The sequence below is a fragment of the Pseudophryne corroboree genome, chromosome 4, assembly GCF_028390025.1.
Source record: "Pseudophryne corroboree isolate aPseCor3 chromosome 4, aPseCor3.hap2, whole genome shotgun sequence".
NCBI lineage: Eukaryota > Metazoa > Chordata > Amphibia > Anura > Myobatrachidae > Pseudophryne > Pseudophryne corroboree.
Window position 1 is genome coordinate 509,783,452 of NC_086447.1, and position 20,934 is coordinate 509,804,385.

Below are 20,934 nucleotides of genomic sequence, written 5' to 3' on the forward strand. Positions count from 1 at the left end.
AATTATAAATGACGGTCATCAAAATTACTTGAGTGCTAGGTACTCCCCCTTCTTGCACATTAATTGATCTTTCTGCTTTCTCAACAATCATGTATGACTGATATTTCATAGTTTCAGTCATTTTAACTACAGCTATAAAGAGTTTCTAAAGGTTATAATTTTAGTTCCTTGTAAATAACCCTTTATCAAAATCCATTTTTTGATAAGTATTATGGGGTCAATGCAGAGTTGAACGTTTGATTCCCTTGCATGAATTCGCACTGCGCATAATAAGAAAATCAACACATGCTAATATGGCCTGTGCAGAGTCGAACACATTTAAGCTGGGTACACACTGAGCCATATGTCATCTGATCTGGTGGATTAGACCGACCTATTGCTCGCATCAGTGCATATTGGGCAGTGTTATTTTACATCTTCTTGTTTGTCGATCTTGTTGTCGATCAAACGTGCAGTCGATGTTTGTATTGTCGATCATCAGGTTTGTCAATCTTGTATTTGTTGATTTTATTTTTTTGGTCGATCATACGTATTGTCGATTATGCATTTTGTCGATCATACATGTTGTCGATCTGTTGTTGTCGATCATGTGTGGTGTCAAGCTAATGTCCATGTTGACCGTGTGTCTGTCGATGCTGTGTTGTTGTCGATGTAGACGTTGTTGATGTATGTTCACTGTCAATGTGCGTGTTGTTGATGTATGGTTGTCGATATAGACATTGTCGATGTAAGTGCGTCCGACCTGACGTCTGGATCCCGTGGGTGCCAGCAGTCGCTATTAATGTCATCTGGTGGGATGTGCTGCACATCAAACCTAACTATGGTGGTCATTCCGAGTTGATCGCAGCCAGCAACTTTTTGCTGCTGCTGCGATCACCAGTCCATGCCTATGGGGGAGTGTATTTTAGCTTAGCAGGGCTGCTATCGCTTGTGCATTCCTACTAAGCTAAAAAAATTTTATGCAGAAGTAGACTAGCCCTGGACATACTTACCCTGTGCGATGGATCCAGCGATGATGGGCCCGGCTTTGACGTCACTCCCCCTCCCTCCGTTCTGCTGGACACGCCTGCGTTACACTCACCACTCCCTGAAAACGGCTCCAAATGGTCCGGATCCGCCCTGTCACGCCTCCTTCCTGTCAATCTTCTGTGCGGTCCGCTCTGCGACCGCTTCCTTCTCAAGACGCGACGTAACCAGGCGACCCCTGTTGCCGGGCAACGTCGCGCACTGTGCCTGCCGCGCATGCGCATTCCGCACCTGTTCGATAAACCGCTGCGTGCGAACGGGTCGGAATGACCCCCAATATCTCTTGCGTCCTGTAGTATGCTAATGAAGGACGGAACGTGATCATTCTGTGCTTCATTAATATCATTCCCGCCCTTGGATACATACTAGGAACTAGGGAGCTTGGAAACTTACTGCTGACCCCATTTGTCTCTCTTGGGCAATCTCATTCCCTTACATGTTACCTTTTTGTGCTCTTGATTAGGAATTTTTGTCTTCTGCTTCCAATGGGATTTTATTGTTCAGTTATTTATTTTTGTTGAAACTTTTGCTTCTCTCTAACCCCCTCTGATGCCTTCACCATGGTCTCACTTGACCTGTGACCTGGTCTTGTGAGATAAGTGGAAGATACAGAACTACTCCACACTTTCTGAGCATCGGTGCGATACAAAATGTCTACATTCAGAATGTTGACATGGTCTGAATGTCGACATGCAAAATGTTGTCATTGTGAGTGTCGACATGTTGATATAGCATTTTCAGTTCATTTAAGCCATAACCTTAACCAAAGCTTAAACCTAACCCTGTCATGAGATGTTGACATTAACATTTTGGTGGTCAACATAATGTCACTGTTGACATTCAGACCACGTGGGTATGTCAACATTTTGGGCTATATATCCTCTGGCACAAGGATGCAGAATTTTCTGTGTAACAGCTGTATTGTTAGAAATAAAACTGTTCCAAATGAATTATATTGGTATACGTTTTTCAAAAGCAAAATGAAATTCTGCTTACAGTATGTCTTTCATTTGCGTTATGTTTTACATACTGTCAACTTATTGCAAGTTTCACCATAAAGTCTTGTGAAAAACACCTGCCTATGACCCAACAGACATACTGGCCTAAAGGTGGCTACACACTGCTCAATCCTGCCTGTAAATCAGAGGACAGAGTGATGAGATCATCTGTTTGGTTTTGTCTGTAGACATGTAAACAAATACCTGTTCATCTACAGTACATTGTGATATTGGGCCTGATTCAGGTTTGTAAATAAAGCAAAAAGTACACAACTGGGCACTGCAGGTGGGGCAGATGTAACATGTGCAGAAAGAGTACGGTTTGGGTACATTAATATTTTTTTCTGTGCAGGATAAATACTGGCTGCGTTTTCATGTAGCTCACAAATGCATCCGGAAAGTATTCACAGTGCATATTTTCCACATTTTGTTATGTTACAGCCTTATTCCAAAATGGAATAAATTCATTTTTTCCTTCAAAATTCTACACACAATACCCCTTAATGAACGTGAAAAGTTTTTTGTTTTTTTAGATTTTTGCTAATTTATTAAAAATAAAAAACAAAAAAAAATTACATGAACATAAGTATTCACAGCCTTTGTGCAATACTTTGTTGATGCGCCTTTGGCAGCATTTACAGCCTCAAGTCTTTTTGAATATGATGCCACAAGCTTGGCACACCTACCTTTGGGCAGTTTTGCCCATTCCTCTTTGCAGCACCTCTCAAGCTCCATCAGGTTGGATGGGAAGCGTCGGTGCACAGCCATTTTCAGATCTCTCCAGAGATGTTCAATCGGATTCAAGTCTGGGCTCTGGCTGGGCCACTCAAGGACATTCACAGAGTTGTCCTGAAGCCCCTCCTTTGACATCTTGGCTGTGTGCTTAGGGTCCTTGTCCTGCTGCAAGATGAACTGTCGCCCCAGTCTGAGGTCAAGAGCGCTCTTGAGCAGGTTTTCATCCAGGATGTCTCTGTACATTGCTACATTCATCTTTCCCTCTGTCCTGACTAGTCTCCCAGTTCCTGCTGCTGAAAAACATCCCACAGCATGATGCTGCCACCACCATGCTACACTGTAGGGATGGTATTGGCCTGGTGATGAGCAGTGCCTGGTTTCCTCCAAACATGATGCCTGGTTTTCACGCCACATATTTCAATCTTTGTCTCATCAGACAAGAGAATTTTGTTTCTCATGGTCTGAGAGTCCTTCAGGTGCATTTTGGCAAACTTCAGGCGGGCTGCCATGTGCTTTTTACTAAGGAGTGGCTTCCGTCTGGCCACTCTATCATACAGGCCTGATTGGTAGATTGCTGCAGAGATGGTTGTCCTTCTGGAATGTTCTCCTCTCTTTACAGAGGAATGCTGTAGCTCTGACAGAGTGAGCATCGGGTTCTTGGTCACCTCCCTGACTAGGGCCCTTCTACCCCGATCGCTGAGTTTAGACGGCAGACCAGCTCTAGGAAGAGTCCTGGTGGTTTCGAACTTCTTCCATTTACAGATGATGGAGGCCACAGTGCTCATTGGGGCCTTCAAATCAGCAGATATTTTTCTGTACCCTTCCCCAGATTTGTGCCTCGAGACAATCCTGTCTCTGAGGTCTACAGAAAATTCCTTTGCCTTCCTGCTTGGTTTGTGCTCAGACATGCACTGTCAAATGTGGGACTTTATATAGACAGGTGTGTGCCTTTCCAAATCATTTCCAATCAACTGAATTTACCACAGGTGGACTCCAGTTAAGCTGTAGGAACATCTCAAGGATGATCAGTGGAAACAGGATGCACCTGATCTCAATTTTGAGCTTTATGGCAAAGGCTGTGATTACTTATGTACATGTGAATTCTTAGTTTTTTTTATTTTGAATTTATTGCAAAAATCTCCAAAAAAAACCTTTTTTTTCATGTTGTCATTATGGGGTATTTGTGTGTAGAATTTTGAGGGGAAAATGAATGTATTCCATTTTGGAATAAGGCTGTAACATAACAAAATGTTGAAAAAGTGAAGCACTGTGAATACTTTCCGAATGCACTGTATATTTAGATTTCAGTTTGAACACACCCCACCCAAATCTCTCTGCACGTTACATCTTCCCCACCTGCAGTGCAACATGGCTTTGCTTACAAACCTGATGGTGTCCCTGTTCTGTATCCCTCACCCTCCTTTATTTTTCATATTATTTACCCCTTATTTGTCTTTTTTTTAAACAACCAATAAAAATTTGATTATGGGAAAAAAATAAAGCTATCCATCACATAAGCCAGACGTTTTGTGGAATATGTGTACAGTATCTATGACAATTTTGGGCAACATTTCCCACTGAATGTTTCATTCAAAATCATCTATGTTTCATTATTGATGGCTGCCATCTTTTCCTGTCTATCCTTGTTTCATGTTCTGTACAATACATGTTCATTAAATACCTTACTGATTACTTATGTAAAGTGTTATTCACAATCTTTTACTATTCTTGCATCAATGCGTCTTAAGTGTCCTGTATTTGGCTTTGCTTCTTTTGTGTTTTGCCTGTTGTTCCTGTGTCTCATTGTTCTATTAGGACTCTGGGTAATTTTGGTCTAAATCTGCCAAATAATTCCACATCCAAGTCAATATAGCCCATTTATTATTGAATACTGTTCAAATGAATTTATATTTACTAACACTTCACTTTTTTGGAGGAAGTGTAGTATTTGTCTTGTTATTGATTAACACTGTGACCTGAGGCATAAATTCCATCTCTAACAGGTTTGACTTCATTGCTACAGTGTATACCATAGTCCTGGATATATCCAGCACAAGTTCTCATTGTTACATGTACTGTAGATAGGCCTGCATGTGCACTGCACAAGCTCTGATAGTTTTGTGTACATACAACCCAACTGACCCGATTTTGGCGGGACAGTCCTGTTTTTCTGAGACTGTCCCACCCGCGGGTCACAGTGTCCCAAAGTGGGTGGGGAGAGTAGTTTGGAGAGCCTCTCTCATTGTTGTGTGTAGATAGACCTGTATGGGTATAGCACAAGTTCTCATTGTTGCGTGTGCACTCCACAGAAAATATAACATATATGGGGCATATACGTATTTAATTTTCTATATATCTCTGAAACATCCGTTGTGTAAATGCTTGCATTACAAACCAAAAGCTATTGAACACATGTAAGCTGGCAATATATATATTGTTGGGCAGAGTAATGTAATGATTAACGGTCACATGCTACATATTTCCAGAAGGAGAGAGAAAAGACTTGAGGCATATTCTTTCAAATATGTATATAATGACATTGGTTCTTGTAGTGCTGATAGATACTTGTGGACATTTACTAATATCTACACAATTGTTTTATTCTTGGTTTGCAGATATTAAATGTTATCTGCTAATAGTATTTTTAGAAACGTATGTGTGTTTTTTGCCTCTACAAACACACATACGTGTGCAGTGACAGGATGTAGTGGTTAAGACCATTAGATTTCCATTTTAACTTTTTGCACAATTACACAAGTGGCCAGCTTTGGTTGGAGTGCCTGTTCTGTTGCTCAGTAATTTCAGATGGATTCAGATCACCCAGCTGTGAGTTGCTTCATTGCTATTCCAGTTCACAGAGCTGTCCATCTGCAACTAGCATTGTGTTATGTGCCTGTGTTTGTGCATCAGTGGCCAGTTGACAGACAGGTTGCCTAAGTAAATAGGCTCCATTTTCTACTCAGACAGATGTGGCTTCATGGCAGCACCTGACACAGGTCAGCTCTCTTCACATCAAACACATTCTTTCAAAAGGAAAAGTTCTGGGGACATGGGGGAGGGATGATAAATTATAGCACAAGGTCTTAATGGCTGCATATAAAGAAAAATGGTTTGCCCTTCTATTTCTGTGAGCTGATCTTGTACATTCCTCCTTTAAACCATTGAGTGCCAAAACTTGATGGTGGTTATCAGTTATGAAGAAATTGTAGATTGCACATACAAGAATGGGCCCTTGATGCTGTAAAGTAACAGTTCCAAGTTATATGTGAAGGATTAACTCATAAATGCACCTATGTTGCCTTGTAGATTGCGAGTTTCTTTTACAGACCTTTGAAGTTCCATACATGGTACCAAACTGAACTGCACCCTATAAGTAACCATACCCGAGATTCATGCTGTTCAGATTGTATGTACTCTCCAGTTTTTATAATGCACAGGGCTTGGTCTATATTAATGTCCAATAAAGATAATTGCTTTTTAAAGCCCTCTATGCTTATTTTGCACTTTGACTTATTCAGGCAGAGAAAGAAATTATACTTCCAAATTGCTAACTGGCTAAAAATGTTGATTTGTTTTCTTTTTTAGACCTCTTTACTCTGCAAAGCTGCAATTCATGCTGGAGTTATCGCAGATGAACTTGGTGGACAGATTCATGTCACTCAGTACAAAGGCACGAGTCGATACAAAGGAGTTCTGGCCAATGGAATCTTTTCAAAAGAGTATGCTATGATCTTCATTCCACGAGGAGCAGCTTCCTCTATTTTCTAAAACTTGTTCTAACACTAGTCACTAATAATTTGTAGTTGTGCTAGTTATTGGTACAGTACAGCTTTCTCTATCGTCCTAGTGGATGCTGGGGTTCCTGAAAGGACCATGGGGAATAGCGGCTCCGCAGGAGACAGGGCACAAAAAGTAAAGCTTTAGGATCAGGTGGTGTGCACTGGCTCCTCCCCCTATGACCCTCCTCCAAGCCTCAGTTAGATTTTTGTGCCCGGCCGAGAAGGGTGCAATCTAGGTGGCTCTCCTAAAGAGCTGCTTAGAAAAGTTTAGCTTAGGTTTTTTATTTTACAGTGAGTCCTGCTGGCAACAGGATCACTGCAACGAGGGACTTAGGGGAGAAGAAGTGAACTCACCTGCGTGCAGGATGGATTGGCTTCTTGGCTACTGGACATTAGCTCCAGAGGGACGATCACAGGTACAGCCTGGATGGTCACCGGAGCCTCGCCGCCGGCCCCCTTGCAGATGCTGAAACGAGAAGAGGTCCAGAATCGGCGGCAGAAGACTCCTCAGTCTTCTTAAGGTAGCGCACAGCACTGCAGCTGTGCGCCATTTTCCTCTCAGCACACTTCACACGGCAGTCACTGAGGGTGCAGGGCGCTGGGAGGGGGGCGCCCTGGGAGGCAAATGAAAACCTTTTTTGGCTAAAAATACCTCACATATAGTCTCCGGGGGCTATATGGAGATATTTAACCCCTGCCAGAATCCGTTAAGAGCGGGAGACGAGGCCGCCGAAAAAGGGGCGGGGCCTATCTCCTCAGCACACAGCGCCATTTTCCCTCACAGAAAGGCTGGAGGGAAGGCTCCCAGGCTCTCCCCTGCACTGCACTACAGAAACAGGGTTAAAACAGAGAGGGGGGGCACTAATTTGGCGTTAGAAATATATAAAAAAGATGCTATAAGGGAAAACACTTATATAAGGTTGTCCCTATATAATTATAGCGTTTTTGGTGTGTGCTGGCAAACTCTCCCTCTGTCTCTCCAAAGGGCTAGTGGGTCCTGTCCTCTATCAGAGCATTCCCTGTGTGTGTGCTGTGTGTCGGTACGTGTGTGTCGACATGTATGAGGACGATGTTGGTGAGGAGGCGGAGCAATTGCCTGTAATGGTGATGTCACTCTCTAGGGAGTCGACACCGGAATGGATGGCTTATTTAGGGAATTACGTGATACTGTCAACACGCGCCAAGGTCGGTTGACGACATGAGACGGCCGACAAACAATTAGTACCGGTCCAGACGTCTCAAAAACACCGTCAGGGGTTTTAAAACGCCCGTTTACTTTAGTCGGTCGACACAGACACAGACAGGGACACTGAATCCAGTGTCGACGGTGAATAAACAAACGTATTCCTTATTAGGGCCACACGTTCAGGGCAATGAAGGAGGTGTTACATATTTCTGATACTACAAGTACCACAAAAGAGGGTATTATGTGGGATGTGAAAAAACTACCGTAGTTTTTCCTGAATCAGATAAATTAAATGAAGTGTGTGATGATGCGTGGGTTCCCCCCGATAGAAAATATGGGCGGTATACCCTTTCCCGCCAGAAGTTAGGGCGCGTTGGGAAACACCCCTTAGGGTGGATAAGGCGCTCACACGCTTATCAGAACAAGTGGCGGTACCGTCTATAGATAGGGCCGTCCTCAAGGAGCCAGCTGACAGGAGGCTGGAAAAATATCATAAAAAGTATATACACACATACTGGTGTTATACTGCGACCAGCGATCGCCTCAGCCTGGATGTGCAGAGCTGGGGTGGCTTGGTCGGATTCCCTGACTAAAAATATAGAGCATTTAAAGGATGTATTTCTATATATGCGAGATGCACAGAGGGATATTTGCACTCTGGCATCAAGAGTAAGTGCGATGTCCATATCTGCCAGAAGATGTTTATGGACACGACAGTGGTCAGGTGATGCAGATTCCAAACGGCACAAAGGTGTATTGCCGTATAAAGGAAGAGGAGTTATTTGGGGTCGGTCCATCGGACCTGGTGGCCACGGCAACTGCTGGAAAATCCACCGTTTTTACCCTAAGTCACATCTCTGCAGAAAAAGACACCGTCTTTTCAGCTTCAGTCCTTTCGTCCCTATAAGAGTCATATCTGCCCAGGGATAGAGGAAAGGGAAGAAGACTGCAGCAGGCAGCCCATTCCCAGGAACAGAAGCGTTCCACCGCTTCTGACAAGCTCTCAGCATGACGCTGAGACCGTACAGGACCCCTGGATCCTACAAGTAGTATCCCAGGGGTACAGTTTGGAATGTCGAGACGTTTCCCCTGCGCAGGCTCCTGAAGTCTGCTTTACCAAGGTCTCCTTCCGACAAGGAGGCAGTATGGGAAAAAATTCACGAGCTGTATTCCCAGCAGGTGATAATTAAATTACCCCTCCTACAACAAGAAAAGGGGTATTATTCCACACTATATTGTGGTACTGAAGCCAGAAGGCTAGGTGAGACCTATTCTAAATCTAAAAAAATTTGAACACTTACAAAGGTTCAAATCAAGATGGAGTCACTCAGAGCAGTGATAACGAACCGGGAAGAAGGGGACTATCTGGTGTCCCGAGACATCAGGGATGCTTACCTCCATGTCCCAAATTTGCCCTTATCACTAAGGGTACCTCAGGTTCGTGGTACAGAACTGTCACTATCAGTTTCAGACGCTGCCGTTTGGATTGTCTACGGCACCCCGGGTCTTTACCAAGGTAATGGCCGAAATGATGGTTCTTCTTCGAAGAAAAGGCGTCTTAATTATCCCTTACTTGGACGATCTCCTGATAAGGGCAAAGTCCAGGGAACAGTTGGAGGTCGGAGTAGCACTATCTCGGATACTGTTACAACAGCAGGGGTGGATTCTAAATATTCCAAAATCGCAGCTGATCCCGACAACAAGTCTCCTGTGCTTAGGGATGATTCTGGACACAGTCCAGAAAAAGGTGTTTCTCCCGGAAGAGAAAGCCAGGGAGTTATCCGAGCTAGTCAGGAACCTCCTAAAATCAGTGCATCATTGCACAAGGGCCATGGTAAAAAAATGGTGACTTCCTTCGAAGCAATTCCAGTCGGCAGATTTCATGCAAGAACTTTTCAGTGGGATCTGCTGGACAAATGGTCCGGATCGCATCTTCAGATGCATCAGCGGATAACCCTATATCCAAGGACAAGAGTGTCTCTCCTGTGGTGGTTACAGAGTGCTCATCTTCTAGAGGGCCGCAGATTCGGCATTCAGTTTTGGATGTTGGTGACCACGGAGGCCAGCCCGAGAGGCTGGGGAACAGTCACACAAGGAAAAAATTTCCAGGGAGTGTGATCAAGTCTGGAGATTTTTCTCCACATAAATATAGCTAAGGGTAAATTTATAATGCTCTAAGCTTAGCAAGACCTCTGCTTCAAGGTCAGCCGGTATTGATCCAGTGGGATAAAACATCACGGCAGTCGCCCACGTAAATAGACAGGGCGGCACAAGAAGCAGGAGGGCAGTGGCAAAAACTGCAAGGACTTTTCGCTGGGCGGAAAATCATGTGATAGCACTGTCAGCAGTGTTTCATTCCGGGAATGGAAACTGGGAAGCAGACTTCCTCAGTAGGCACGACCTCCACCCGGCAGAGTGGGAACTTCATGGGGAAGTTTTCCACATAATTGTAAACCGTTGGGAATTACCAAAGGTGGACATGATGGCGTCCCGTCTGAACAAAAAACGGGACAGGTATTGCGCCAGGTTAAGAGACCCTCAGGCAATAGCTGTGGACGTTCTGGTAACACCGTGGGTGTACCAGTCGGTGTATGTGTTCCATCCTCTGCTTTTCATACCTAAGGTACTGAGAATTATAAGACGTAGAGGAGTAAGAACTATACTCATGGCTCCGGATTGGCCAAGTAGGACTTGGTACCCGGAACTTCAAGAGATGCTCACAGAGGACTTATGGCCTCTGCCGCTAAGAAGGGACTTGTTTCAGCAAGTACCGTGTCTGTTCCAAGACTTACCGCAGCTGCGTTTGACGGCATGGCGGTGGAACGCCGGATCCTAAGGGAAAAGGCATTCAGGAAGAGGTCATTCCTACCCTGGTCAAAGCCAGAAAGGAGGTGACCGCACAACATTATCACCACATGTGGCGAAAATATGTTGCGTGGTGTGAGGCCAGGAAGGCCCCACGAAGAAATTTCAACTCGGTCGATTCCTGCATTTCTTGCAAACAGGAGTGTCTATGGGCCTCAAATTGGGGTCCATTAAGGTTCAAATTTCGGCCCTGTCGATTTTTCTTCCAGAAAGAATTGGCTTCAGTTCCTGAAGTCCAGAAGTTTGTCAAGGGAGTATTGCATATACAACCCCCTTTTGTGCCTCCAGTGGCACTGTGGGATCTCAACGTAGTTCTGGGATTCCTCAAAACACATTGGTTTAAAACCAGTCAAATCTGTGGATTTGAAGCATCTCACATGAAAAGTGAACATGCTCTTGGACCTGGCCTGGACCAGGCGAGTGTCAAATTGGTGGTTTTTTTCTCAAAAAAGCCCATATCTGTTTGTCCATTCGGACAGGGCAGAGCTGCGGACTCGTCCCCAGTTCTCTCCCTAAGGTGGTGTCAGTGTTTCACCTGAACCAGCTTATTGTGGTGTCTTGCGCCTACTAGGGACTTGGAGGACTCCAAGTTGCTAGATGTGGTCAGGGCCCTGAAAATATAGGTTCCAGGACGGCTGGAGTCAGGAAAACTGACTTGCTGTTATCCTGTATGCACCCAACAAACTGGGTGCTCTTGCTTTTAAGCAGACTTTTGCTAGTTGGATGTGTAATACAATTCAGCTTGCACATTCTGTGGCAGGCCTGCCACAGCCAAAATATGTAAATGCCCATTCCACAAGGAAGGTGGGCTCATCTTGGGCGGCTGCCCGAGGGGTCTCGGCTTTACAACTTTGCCGAGCGGCTATTTAGTCAGGGGCAAACACGTTTGTAAAATCCTACAAATTTGATACCCTGGCTAAGGAGGACCTGGAGTTCTCTCATTCGGTGCTGCAGAGTCATCCGCACTCTCCCGCCCGTTTGGGAGCTTTGGTATAATCCCCATGGTCCTTTCAGGAACCCCAGCATCCACTAGGACGATAGAGAAAATAAGAATTTACTTAACGATAATTCTATTTCTCGGAGTCCGTAGTGGATGCTGGGCGCCCATCCCAAGTGCGGATTATCTGCATTACTTGTACATAGTTACAAAAATCGGGTTATTGTTGTGAGCCATCCTTTCAGAGGCTCCGCTGTTATCATACTGTTAACTGGGTTCAGATCACAGGTTGTACAGTGTGATTGGTGTGGCTGGTATGAGTCTTACCCGGGATTCATAAATCCTTCCTTATTGTGTACGCTCGTCCGGGCACAGTACCTAACTGAGGCTTGGAGGAGGGTCATAGGGGGAGGAGCCAGTGCACACCACCTGATCCTAAAGCTTTACTTTTTGTGCCCTGTCTCCTGCGGAGCCGCTATTCCCCATGGTCCTTTCAGGAACCCCAGCATCCACTACGGACTCCGAGAAATAGAATTATCGGTAAGTAAATTCTTATTTTCTAGCTACTTTGTGGCACATTGGAACTGGCAAAGCTATCTGAGAGTATATAGTATTGGGATATTTGCCATCTGCATTTGTTACATTTCCAAGAACATACTTATCTACTTTATTTGCCTTCCCTCTGGGAGATAATGGGGCGGGAGTTCACAGCTGGCGTAATAACAGCCCTGTGTAATACAAAAAGTTAGTTGCATCTATATGAAATTAAGTGTATATGTAACTCCTAATGCAGGTTACTTGTTAAAATTTGTGGAGTTGTACTGTTATCGTTCCTGTTTTGGGTACTGTTTGTAGTCCATATGATAATATATTTTTGCTCTTATTTATAACATGCGATAATTGTTGGACAGCTGACGTTTGTTGCATGATTTATGCTTTAAAAATGCCTGCAGATTTTGGGTAATGTGTTTATGGTAGCAGTTTTTGGATGATGTGCTCTTAGTGCTGGCCTGGTTTAGCCTTTCACTTTCAATGATTAACACGACTCTTTAATGTGCAATCAGCCTTTAAATATGAGTTGTAATTTCCTTATGAATGACTGCTTTGCTTACTGTGCAGCCATGACCTTGCCTTTCTGTCTCCATCCCAGGCACATCATTCTGCTAGGTTGGAAGTCATTTGCAATCCCCTTCTACTGTGTGGGCATACAATAGTGTCTGTTACATAGCCACATAATGGACATTGTTAGCGGTTAAATGCTAAGGGGCCATTTGACTGATGGGAGGTAAATTTGGTTCAACTACCATAGTCAGTGTCTCTGTTCTTCTGTTAGCCTTTCTGTTGTATTATCTCTGTATGTGACCGTTATATTTCTCATTCTGTGTGTTTCATCCATAGATACTTTGGGCCTGATTTCATGTTTTTAAGTAAAGCAAAAAAGCAAGAGGCTGGGCAAAACCATGTTGCACTGAAGGTGGGGCAGATATAACATGTGCAGAGAGAGTTAGATTTGGGTGGGTTGTGTTAAAACTGAAATCTAAATTGCTGTGTAAAAATAAAGCTGTCATTTGTGGGCTACATGCAAAAGCAGCCAGTATTTACCCTGCACATAAACAATATAACCCACCCAAATGTAAATCTGTCTGCACATGTCCCACCTGCAGTGCAAAATGATTTTTCCCAGTTGCTTGCTTTTTTGCTTTACTTACAAACATGAATCTGGCCCTTTGTGCAAAGCTACAGTATAAGAAGGAACGCAATAGTGCAGACACCCAAATGTAAAAAAAATGCTTTTTAATAGTGTAGAATTTGTACTCACAAACATTTGGTTAAGAAAGCTTGTTATAAAATGCTGGTATACGAAGGCACATTCATCAAAGCACCGAATTCAGTAGATCTCTTAATGGATTTTAAATAGATATTCAATATAGGTGCTGGGAAAATAGAAAGTATGCAATAGTGCAGTCACCCAATTATAAGGTAGGTATTTCATTATAAATAAATGCACTATACCAGGACTTATCTTATGAGAACATTTGAGTATCCGGAACTCTCTATAGCACCGATGAGTATATGTGTGCCTCCATGTACCAATGAATTGCTATATGCTTTATATTTATTAATGTTTGTGAGTGCATTTATTTATAATTAAATACCTACCTTAACTGAATGTTTGTGAGTGCAAAATCTACACTATTAAAATCCTTTTTTTACATTTGGGTGTCTGCACTATTGCATTCCTTCTTCTATTGCAGTTCACTGTTGGATTCTATTCAAGGGACATATTCAGTTTTCTGGTTTCTAAACCAAATTAAAAGAATTGTTGCTCCATCTTTCGTGAATTCTTGAAAAGGAAGGTGTTTTATTTATTTATTCCACTCAGGGTATGCTGCCTAGAGTGTTTTGATATGTATTCATGGTAACAGTGTATATGCTGCTACAGTATATTATACTGTTCAATCAGCGCAGATAACAAAGACATTTTTTCTTTAACAAAGCTATTTTGACAAAATAATTTGAAATGCTCAAACAAAACAAAAAAGTAGCATAAATAAGGAAAGAATGAAAACTAAAAAATAAGTGGAAACATTAAGTTTGAAGTAACCACAATCATCATAACTGTTCAAAATTAACTTTTGTTATTCATTCATTTAACTATTTAGGAATTTGGTTTACATATACTGAGGAGATGAAAAGGAAAAAAAATCCTGACTTTTCTAAGTGTTACACAGATGACAAGACGACCGCTGTCACATGAAGAGTATACTCTGTGCCTCAATCTAGCAGTAGTCTGTCATAAGAGCAGCTGTTACATCGCCAGAAGATGGCACTTCAAATGCTGCCTCAGAAAACTCCCAAACATGACAGTGAGGTGTGACACTGTTGGCACACTGCACATACAGACACAGGTCAAATGCCTTTCAGAACTAGGGCGCATCCTTGTTCAGTGATCATCTGTCATCTTTGCTTGAGACACTGATAGTTGCAGCACTTTGTACCTCAGATAATGAGATTAGTCGCCTTGGGAAAGAATGCTTTGTCTGGCTGCTACTAATCGCTTTTTTCCCTTTGTTTTTCTTCCTTGCAGTGGCTCACTTTCAGATCGGCGGTTTGTGTTTAACAGTCTCGGTAAGAATGATACATTGTATGCGTCTGTATTTGAACTTGATTATTCTATGAAGCAGAGGTCAGACCTCTGTGTAAGAGTCAAATGCTCTCCCTGATTTGCATGATGTTCATGTAGTGTAGTGTACAATACACTGCAAATATCACTGGCATGATGGTGATCTGTGGAAGGATCTCTGTGTGACATACTACAGCTAAAATTAACATTGTAACAAACTTTCTTTTTTTTTTTTTTTTACATTTCTTTCTTTATTGAAGCATTTCCATAGAGAAATTGACGAAATTCACAGGGTCATTGTGAAAAATAACAAGGAAGACATAGTACAATATATATATAACATAGTGCAAAATGTAGGGAAGGTTATAAGAAAAAAAATAATAATTTGCACAGCATTATAGGATAACAAATAACATCCACAAGATAATCCTCAACCACCGGAGAGACGGGAACACGCTATGCCCGCGAGCCAGCGCTATCAAGGGTGATGGATGGGTCTCTAAGAAAAATCCTGGTTTCATACCAGAGTGTGTTGCAAAAGCATTGGCTGATGGCCTGTCTAGTATGAGTGGGTAGCGTTTCAATAAAACTTTCCCATGTTGCGAAAAAGGATTCGGTACGAGACTCTTTTTGAAGAGAGGCCTCCAGCCAATCCATATGGCAAAGAAAAAATAATTTGTCCTTAAACATTTCTAGAGTTGGAGCGGAACTATTAATCCACATATGTAAAACAGCTTTTCTAGCCGCTGATGAGATCGCTAAGAGTAATTTTTGAACAGCTGTGGGAGCTCTAGTGCCAGTAAGTATCATACCAAATAACACCCATTCCGGTGTGAAGGGGACGTAGTTTACTAAATGTTGGGAGGCAAAGCGCCACACTGCTAGCCAGAACCTTCTCAAAAGTGGGCACGCCCATAGGCAATGATAGAGGTCTGCCGTTTGATGACCGCATTTAGGACAAGAGGGGTCATCTAGAAGGCCTATTAAAAATCCTCTATGAGGAGAAATATAAGATCTATTAAAAATATTAAGATACATTTCCGTGTACTTAGCCGCGGGGAGCATAACCATTGAGAGATGCAGCATGCGTAGTAACCCATCAACATCCAAGTTCGGGAAATGTTCCAACCATTGGGCTTTCCCAGTTTTAAATGTTGAATGTTCTATTGTAGTATGAAGTTGTTTATAGTAAAAGGAAATAGCACCTTTTGGATTGTTCCGATCTTAATAGCATGCGATCCAAATGGTTATCCCAATCAGTCGCGGGCAATAGTCTAGAAACCGTACTAACATAATGTTGGGCTTGGAAGAAAGCAAAGTTTTGGGGGCCAATATATGGGTATTAAGATAGGGCCTGCGCGTAGGATAAAGGTTTATGGGAGTCAAAGTTGATTAGCTGTACTATACTACAAAGTCCTAGTGAATTCCATTCGATAAAGGGATAGGCGGCCTCACCATTTTGAAAACCCGGATTCTGTAAGAAAGGCAAGTGGATAGACAGGTGTTTGTGCAATTTATATTTATGTCTCAGGGATAGCCAAACTTTCCTTGTGGTCATTAAGAGGGGGTTATTGATTAAATCCGTTGGGATCTCCGCATCATTTAAGTGTAGGAAGGCTGTCAGGGATATATGAGGAATAAAATTTTGTTCAAGAAGTGAGTCAGTGTAAGTGTGAGTACAAGACAACCAGTCCTTAATGTATCGGATATGGGTAGCATAGCTATATGTCAAAATGTCTGGAAAATTAACTCCCCCATTTGTTTTAGGCTGACATAATTTAAATAGACCAATTCTCGCACGTTTATTATTCCAAATAAATTTCCTAAAGGCTGATGTAATCTGTAAGAGATCTTGTCTAGAAAGCAAAAGAGGGAGAACTTGCAATGGATAAAGGAATTTCGGAAAATATATCATTTTGATTATATTTGTCCTGCCTAAGAAAGAAAGTTGTAAATGGTCCATCTCCCCAAGATCTCTCATAATTTTAGAAAGCGTTTTCTTGATATTAATGTCGTAGAGATTTGCAATATTTTTGGGGAGAAGGACACCCAAATATGGGAGTTTCTTTTTCGCCCAATTCAAAGGTAATTGCGCCGCCCATAAGGGTCTATAAAATCCGTGTTTTAAATAAAGTGCACTAGATTTTTCAAAATTAACAAAAAAGCCAGACAGAGATCCCACCTTATCAAGTAGTTCTAGCAACGGTTTAAGGGAGTGTTTGGGATTGGATATGTATATTAAAACATCATCCGCAAACGCAGTAAGTTTCACTTCCACCGTACCAACAAATATACCTCGTAAGGTAGGCCAGGAATCAATTATACGAAGTAAGGGGTCAAGAGATAAATTAAAAAGTATGGGAGATAAAGGTCAACCTTGGCGGGTGCCTCTGGACATAATAATAGGATCACTTCTTGTGCCGTTGATTAAAAGTACAGTCGTGGGGGAACTATAGCGGAATTTTCTAAGATTGATGAATTCGGGGCCTAAGTTTCGAGTTGATAATACTTTAAATAAAAAGGGCCAGGATACCTTATCAAAAGCTTTTTGAGCGTCAAGGCTCAAAAGCATGTTGGAAGCAGTGGGGTTATTGTTGGAAGCAATTATAGATGCGATGGCTGTGCGAATACCCTTAACCAATTGTCTGCCCCGGGTAAAACCTAGTTGGTGGGTTGAGCAAAGAGAGGAAGAGAATGATTGTAAGCGAGTGGACATAATTTTAGACAGAATTTTAAGGTCCACATTTAGCAGAGTAATGGGACGATAGGAGCTCAACAGTGTAAGGTCATGGTCCGGCTTTGGAATCAGGGTAGTAAAGGCAGCATTACAGGAGGGATAGGATGGGCATTTTTTATGTATAGTACGATAACGTTCTAGTAAGGTTGGTACAATGTCAGTAGACAGGATCTTAAAATATTCTCCCGAGAAGCCATCTGGCCCCGGGGCTTTACAAGTATGCAGGGAAGAGATTGCCGACCTTATTTCCTCTAACGTAACTTCGGAGTCTAAAAGGTCTATTTAGTCCTGGTCTAAACTTGGCAAATTGGTCTCTCTAATGACGTCTTCTAAGGATTCTGGGGTCGACGGTCTAGCAGAGTATAGATTACAATAACAGTCATGGAAGGCCCTTGATATATCAGACGTTTTCGTCAGACAAGAGGAGGTCCCATTCCCTTTAATAGAGACAATATGGTTTCTCCTCTTGTATCCTTTAGTTAGCGAGGCCAATAAACGTCCCGTCCTGGCACCCTACCTATAATATCTATTTTTCTCTTACGTCCTAGAGGATGCTGGGGACTCTGTAAGTACCATGGGGTATAGACGGGCTCCGCAGGAGACATGGGCACTCTAAAGACTTTGGATGGGTGTGCACTGGCTCCTCCCTCTATGCCCCTCCTCCAGACCTCAGTTGGATCCTGTGCCCAGAGGAGACCGGGTGCACTGCAGGGCAGCTCTACTGAGTTTCTCTGTAAAAGACCTTTGTTAGGTTTTTTATTTTCAGGGAGCACTGCTGGCAACAGGCTCCCTGCATCGTGGGACTGAGGAGAGAGAAGCAGACCTGCTTTTTAGGCTACTGGACACCATTAGCTCCAGAGGGTCTGAACGCAGGTCTCACCCTCGCCGTTCGTCCCGGAGCCGCGCCGCCGTCCTCCTCACAGAGCCGGAAGATAGAAGCCGGGTGAGTATGAGAAGAAAGAAGACTTCAAAGGCGGCAGAAGAATTCAGATCTTCAATGAGGTACCATGCAGCGGTAACACTGCGCGCCATTGCTCCCGCATTTACACACACACTGGTGGCACTGTATGGGTGCAGGGGGGGATACTGCGGAGGCAGTATATTGCAAAAACCCCCGCCAGTATAAAGATTTGAGCGGGACCGAAGGCCGCTGTTGAGGGGGCGGATCTTGATCCCTCAGCACTAACCAGCGCCATTTTCTCCACAACACGCTGCAGAGAAGCTGGCTTCCCGGACTCTCCCCTGCTGAACACGTGTACAGAGGGCAAAAAAGAGGGGGGGGGGGGCACATTTATTTGGCGCAGTGAGTATATTTATATAAAAGCGCTGTACTGTCTGGGATTTTATTCCAGTGTCCGGTGGCGCTGGGTGTGTGCTGGCATGCTCTCTCTCTGTCTCTCCAAAGGGCCTTATTGGGGGACTGTCTCCATATATATATATGTATATATATATATATATATATATATATAGAATGCAATAATCCGGCACTCGGATGATCTCCACAGTGTATTTGCCCGGTGCCCTCCGAATTAAGCTGCAATTAGCATACAGCTCCATACAAAAGTCATTCGCGGCGGCACTCAGGACTGCGTATCCAAATAAAATCACAGACGCATAAGGTAGCTTATCAACGTTTCAGTGCTTACGCACTTTTATCAAGATGTGTCACAATAATAATACAACAAACACTTACCCTCTAAATAGACCCAGTAAGTGAATGTCTCTGGCGCCACTTCCCGCCACGCCATCCGAATCCTTGGCGTCGCTAGAAAATGACGTCAGACACACTCGACATGTTACCTAGTAACCAACAAACAATACACATAGATCCCATTATTCCTCTTCTAAAGCAGCGACAGCGAATTACAACTGCATATCAGTGACACTTAATGCATCATAGATGTAATCATAAATGTAATGTTCAATCATAAAACATGTCAAACATCGTATAAACACAATTTAGAATAAATATTGCTATAATCAATAGCAGACTATTAGCAAAAACATTATTTTAAAACACTCCGGTCAGAATACAAAGAGGGCACAGTAAAGCATTGTCAAACAAATGACCTCTAGTGGAAAACACTCTGACTGACATAACATTAAATAACTAGCAGCAAAGTTCAAGATAGCAATTTAAGACTAATTATAAATAGCAGCTTAAGCCCAGTGTTTCATTTAGTCCTCTAGGGGACAACGTACCCAACCTATCTATCCATTGGACCTCACGCTGTAACAACATCTTTTTCCTATCACCCCCTCTGGTGGGCATAGGGATGTGGTCAATAATACGGTATCTAATGGACGTAAGACTATGTCTAGCAATGGCAAAATGACGAGCCAAAGGCTGATCACTTGATCCTTTTAAAATAGCCGCTTTTATGGCCGAACGGTGCAAGGCCATCCTCTCCTTAAATTGTCGTTCCGTTTTCCCCACATATTGTAGGGAACAGGGACAAGTGATCACATAGATCACGAACTGACTAGTGCAAGTCAAATGGTGTTTAATAACAATTTTTTTTCCTGAAAATGGATGTGAAAAGGATGCCCCAGAGCTAAAAAACTCTGGCCCATAATACGCACTGATTCGGGTTTACATTTGAATGACTCGGCCTTGATGCCCTGTTATCGCAGAGGTAGGAGTTTGAGAAACCAATTGGTTCAAACCGATATTACTAATATGGGTAAGCAAATGAGCTATAGGTTTTTGGGTAATGCTAAACCAGGCTGCTTAAGATGTCCGAATTGCACAACATGTGGATTCATGCAGTCTGGGACATCCATTTTCAGGAAAAATTTTTGTTATTAAACACCATTTGACTTGCACTAGTCAGTTCGTGATCTATGTGATCACTTGTCCCTGTTCCCTACAATATGTGGGGAAAACGGAACGACAATTTAAGGAGAGGATGGCCTTGCACCGTTCGGCCATAAAAGCGGCTATTTTAAAAGGATCAAGTGATCAGCCTTTGGCTCGTCATTTTGCCATTGCTAGACATAGTCTTACGTCCATTAGACACCGTATTATTGACCACATCCCTATGCCCACCAGAGGGGGTGATAGGAAAAAGATGTTGTTACAGCGTGAGGTCCAATGGATAGATAGGTTGGGTACGTTGTCCCCTAGAGGACTAAATGAAACACTGGGCTTAAGCTGCTATTTATAATTAGTCTTAAATTGCTATCTTGAACTTTGCTGCTAGTTATTTAATGTTATGTCAGTCAGAGTGTTTTCCACTAGAGGTCATTTGTTTGACAATGCTTTACTGTGCCCTCTTTGTATTCTGACCGGAGTGTTTTAAAATAATGTTTTTGCTAATAGTCTGCTATTGATTATAGCAATATTTATTCTAAATTGTGTTTATACGATGTTTGACATGTTTTATGATTGAACATTACATTTATGATTACATCTATGATGCATTAAGTGTCACTGATATGCAGTTGTAATTCGCTGTCGCTGCTTTAGAAGAGGAATAATGGGATCTATGTGTATTGTTTGTTGGTTACTAGGTAACATGTCGAGTGTGTCTGACGTCATTTTCTA

The 20,934-nt window shown here is 42.8% G+C and overlaps 1 protein-coding gene across 1 annotated transcript in view; it reads left to right on the forward strand.

Annotated features, from left to right (window-relative positions):
- The window catches only part of DCBLD1 (discoidin, CUB and LCCL domain containing 1), a 149,025-nt gene that overhangs the window by 80,511 nt on the left and 47,580 nt on the right, over positions 1-20,934 (forward strand). Inside the window, exons 6-7 of the mRNA XM_063917210.1 lie at positions 6,345-6,478; positions 14,615-14,655. Of these exons, the coding sequence (XP_063773280.1) occupies positions 6,345-6,478; positions 14,615-14,655 (175 nt within the window). The remainder of the gene's footprint in view (positions 1-6,344; positions 6,479-14,614; positions 14,656-20,934) is intronic.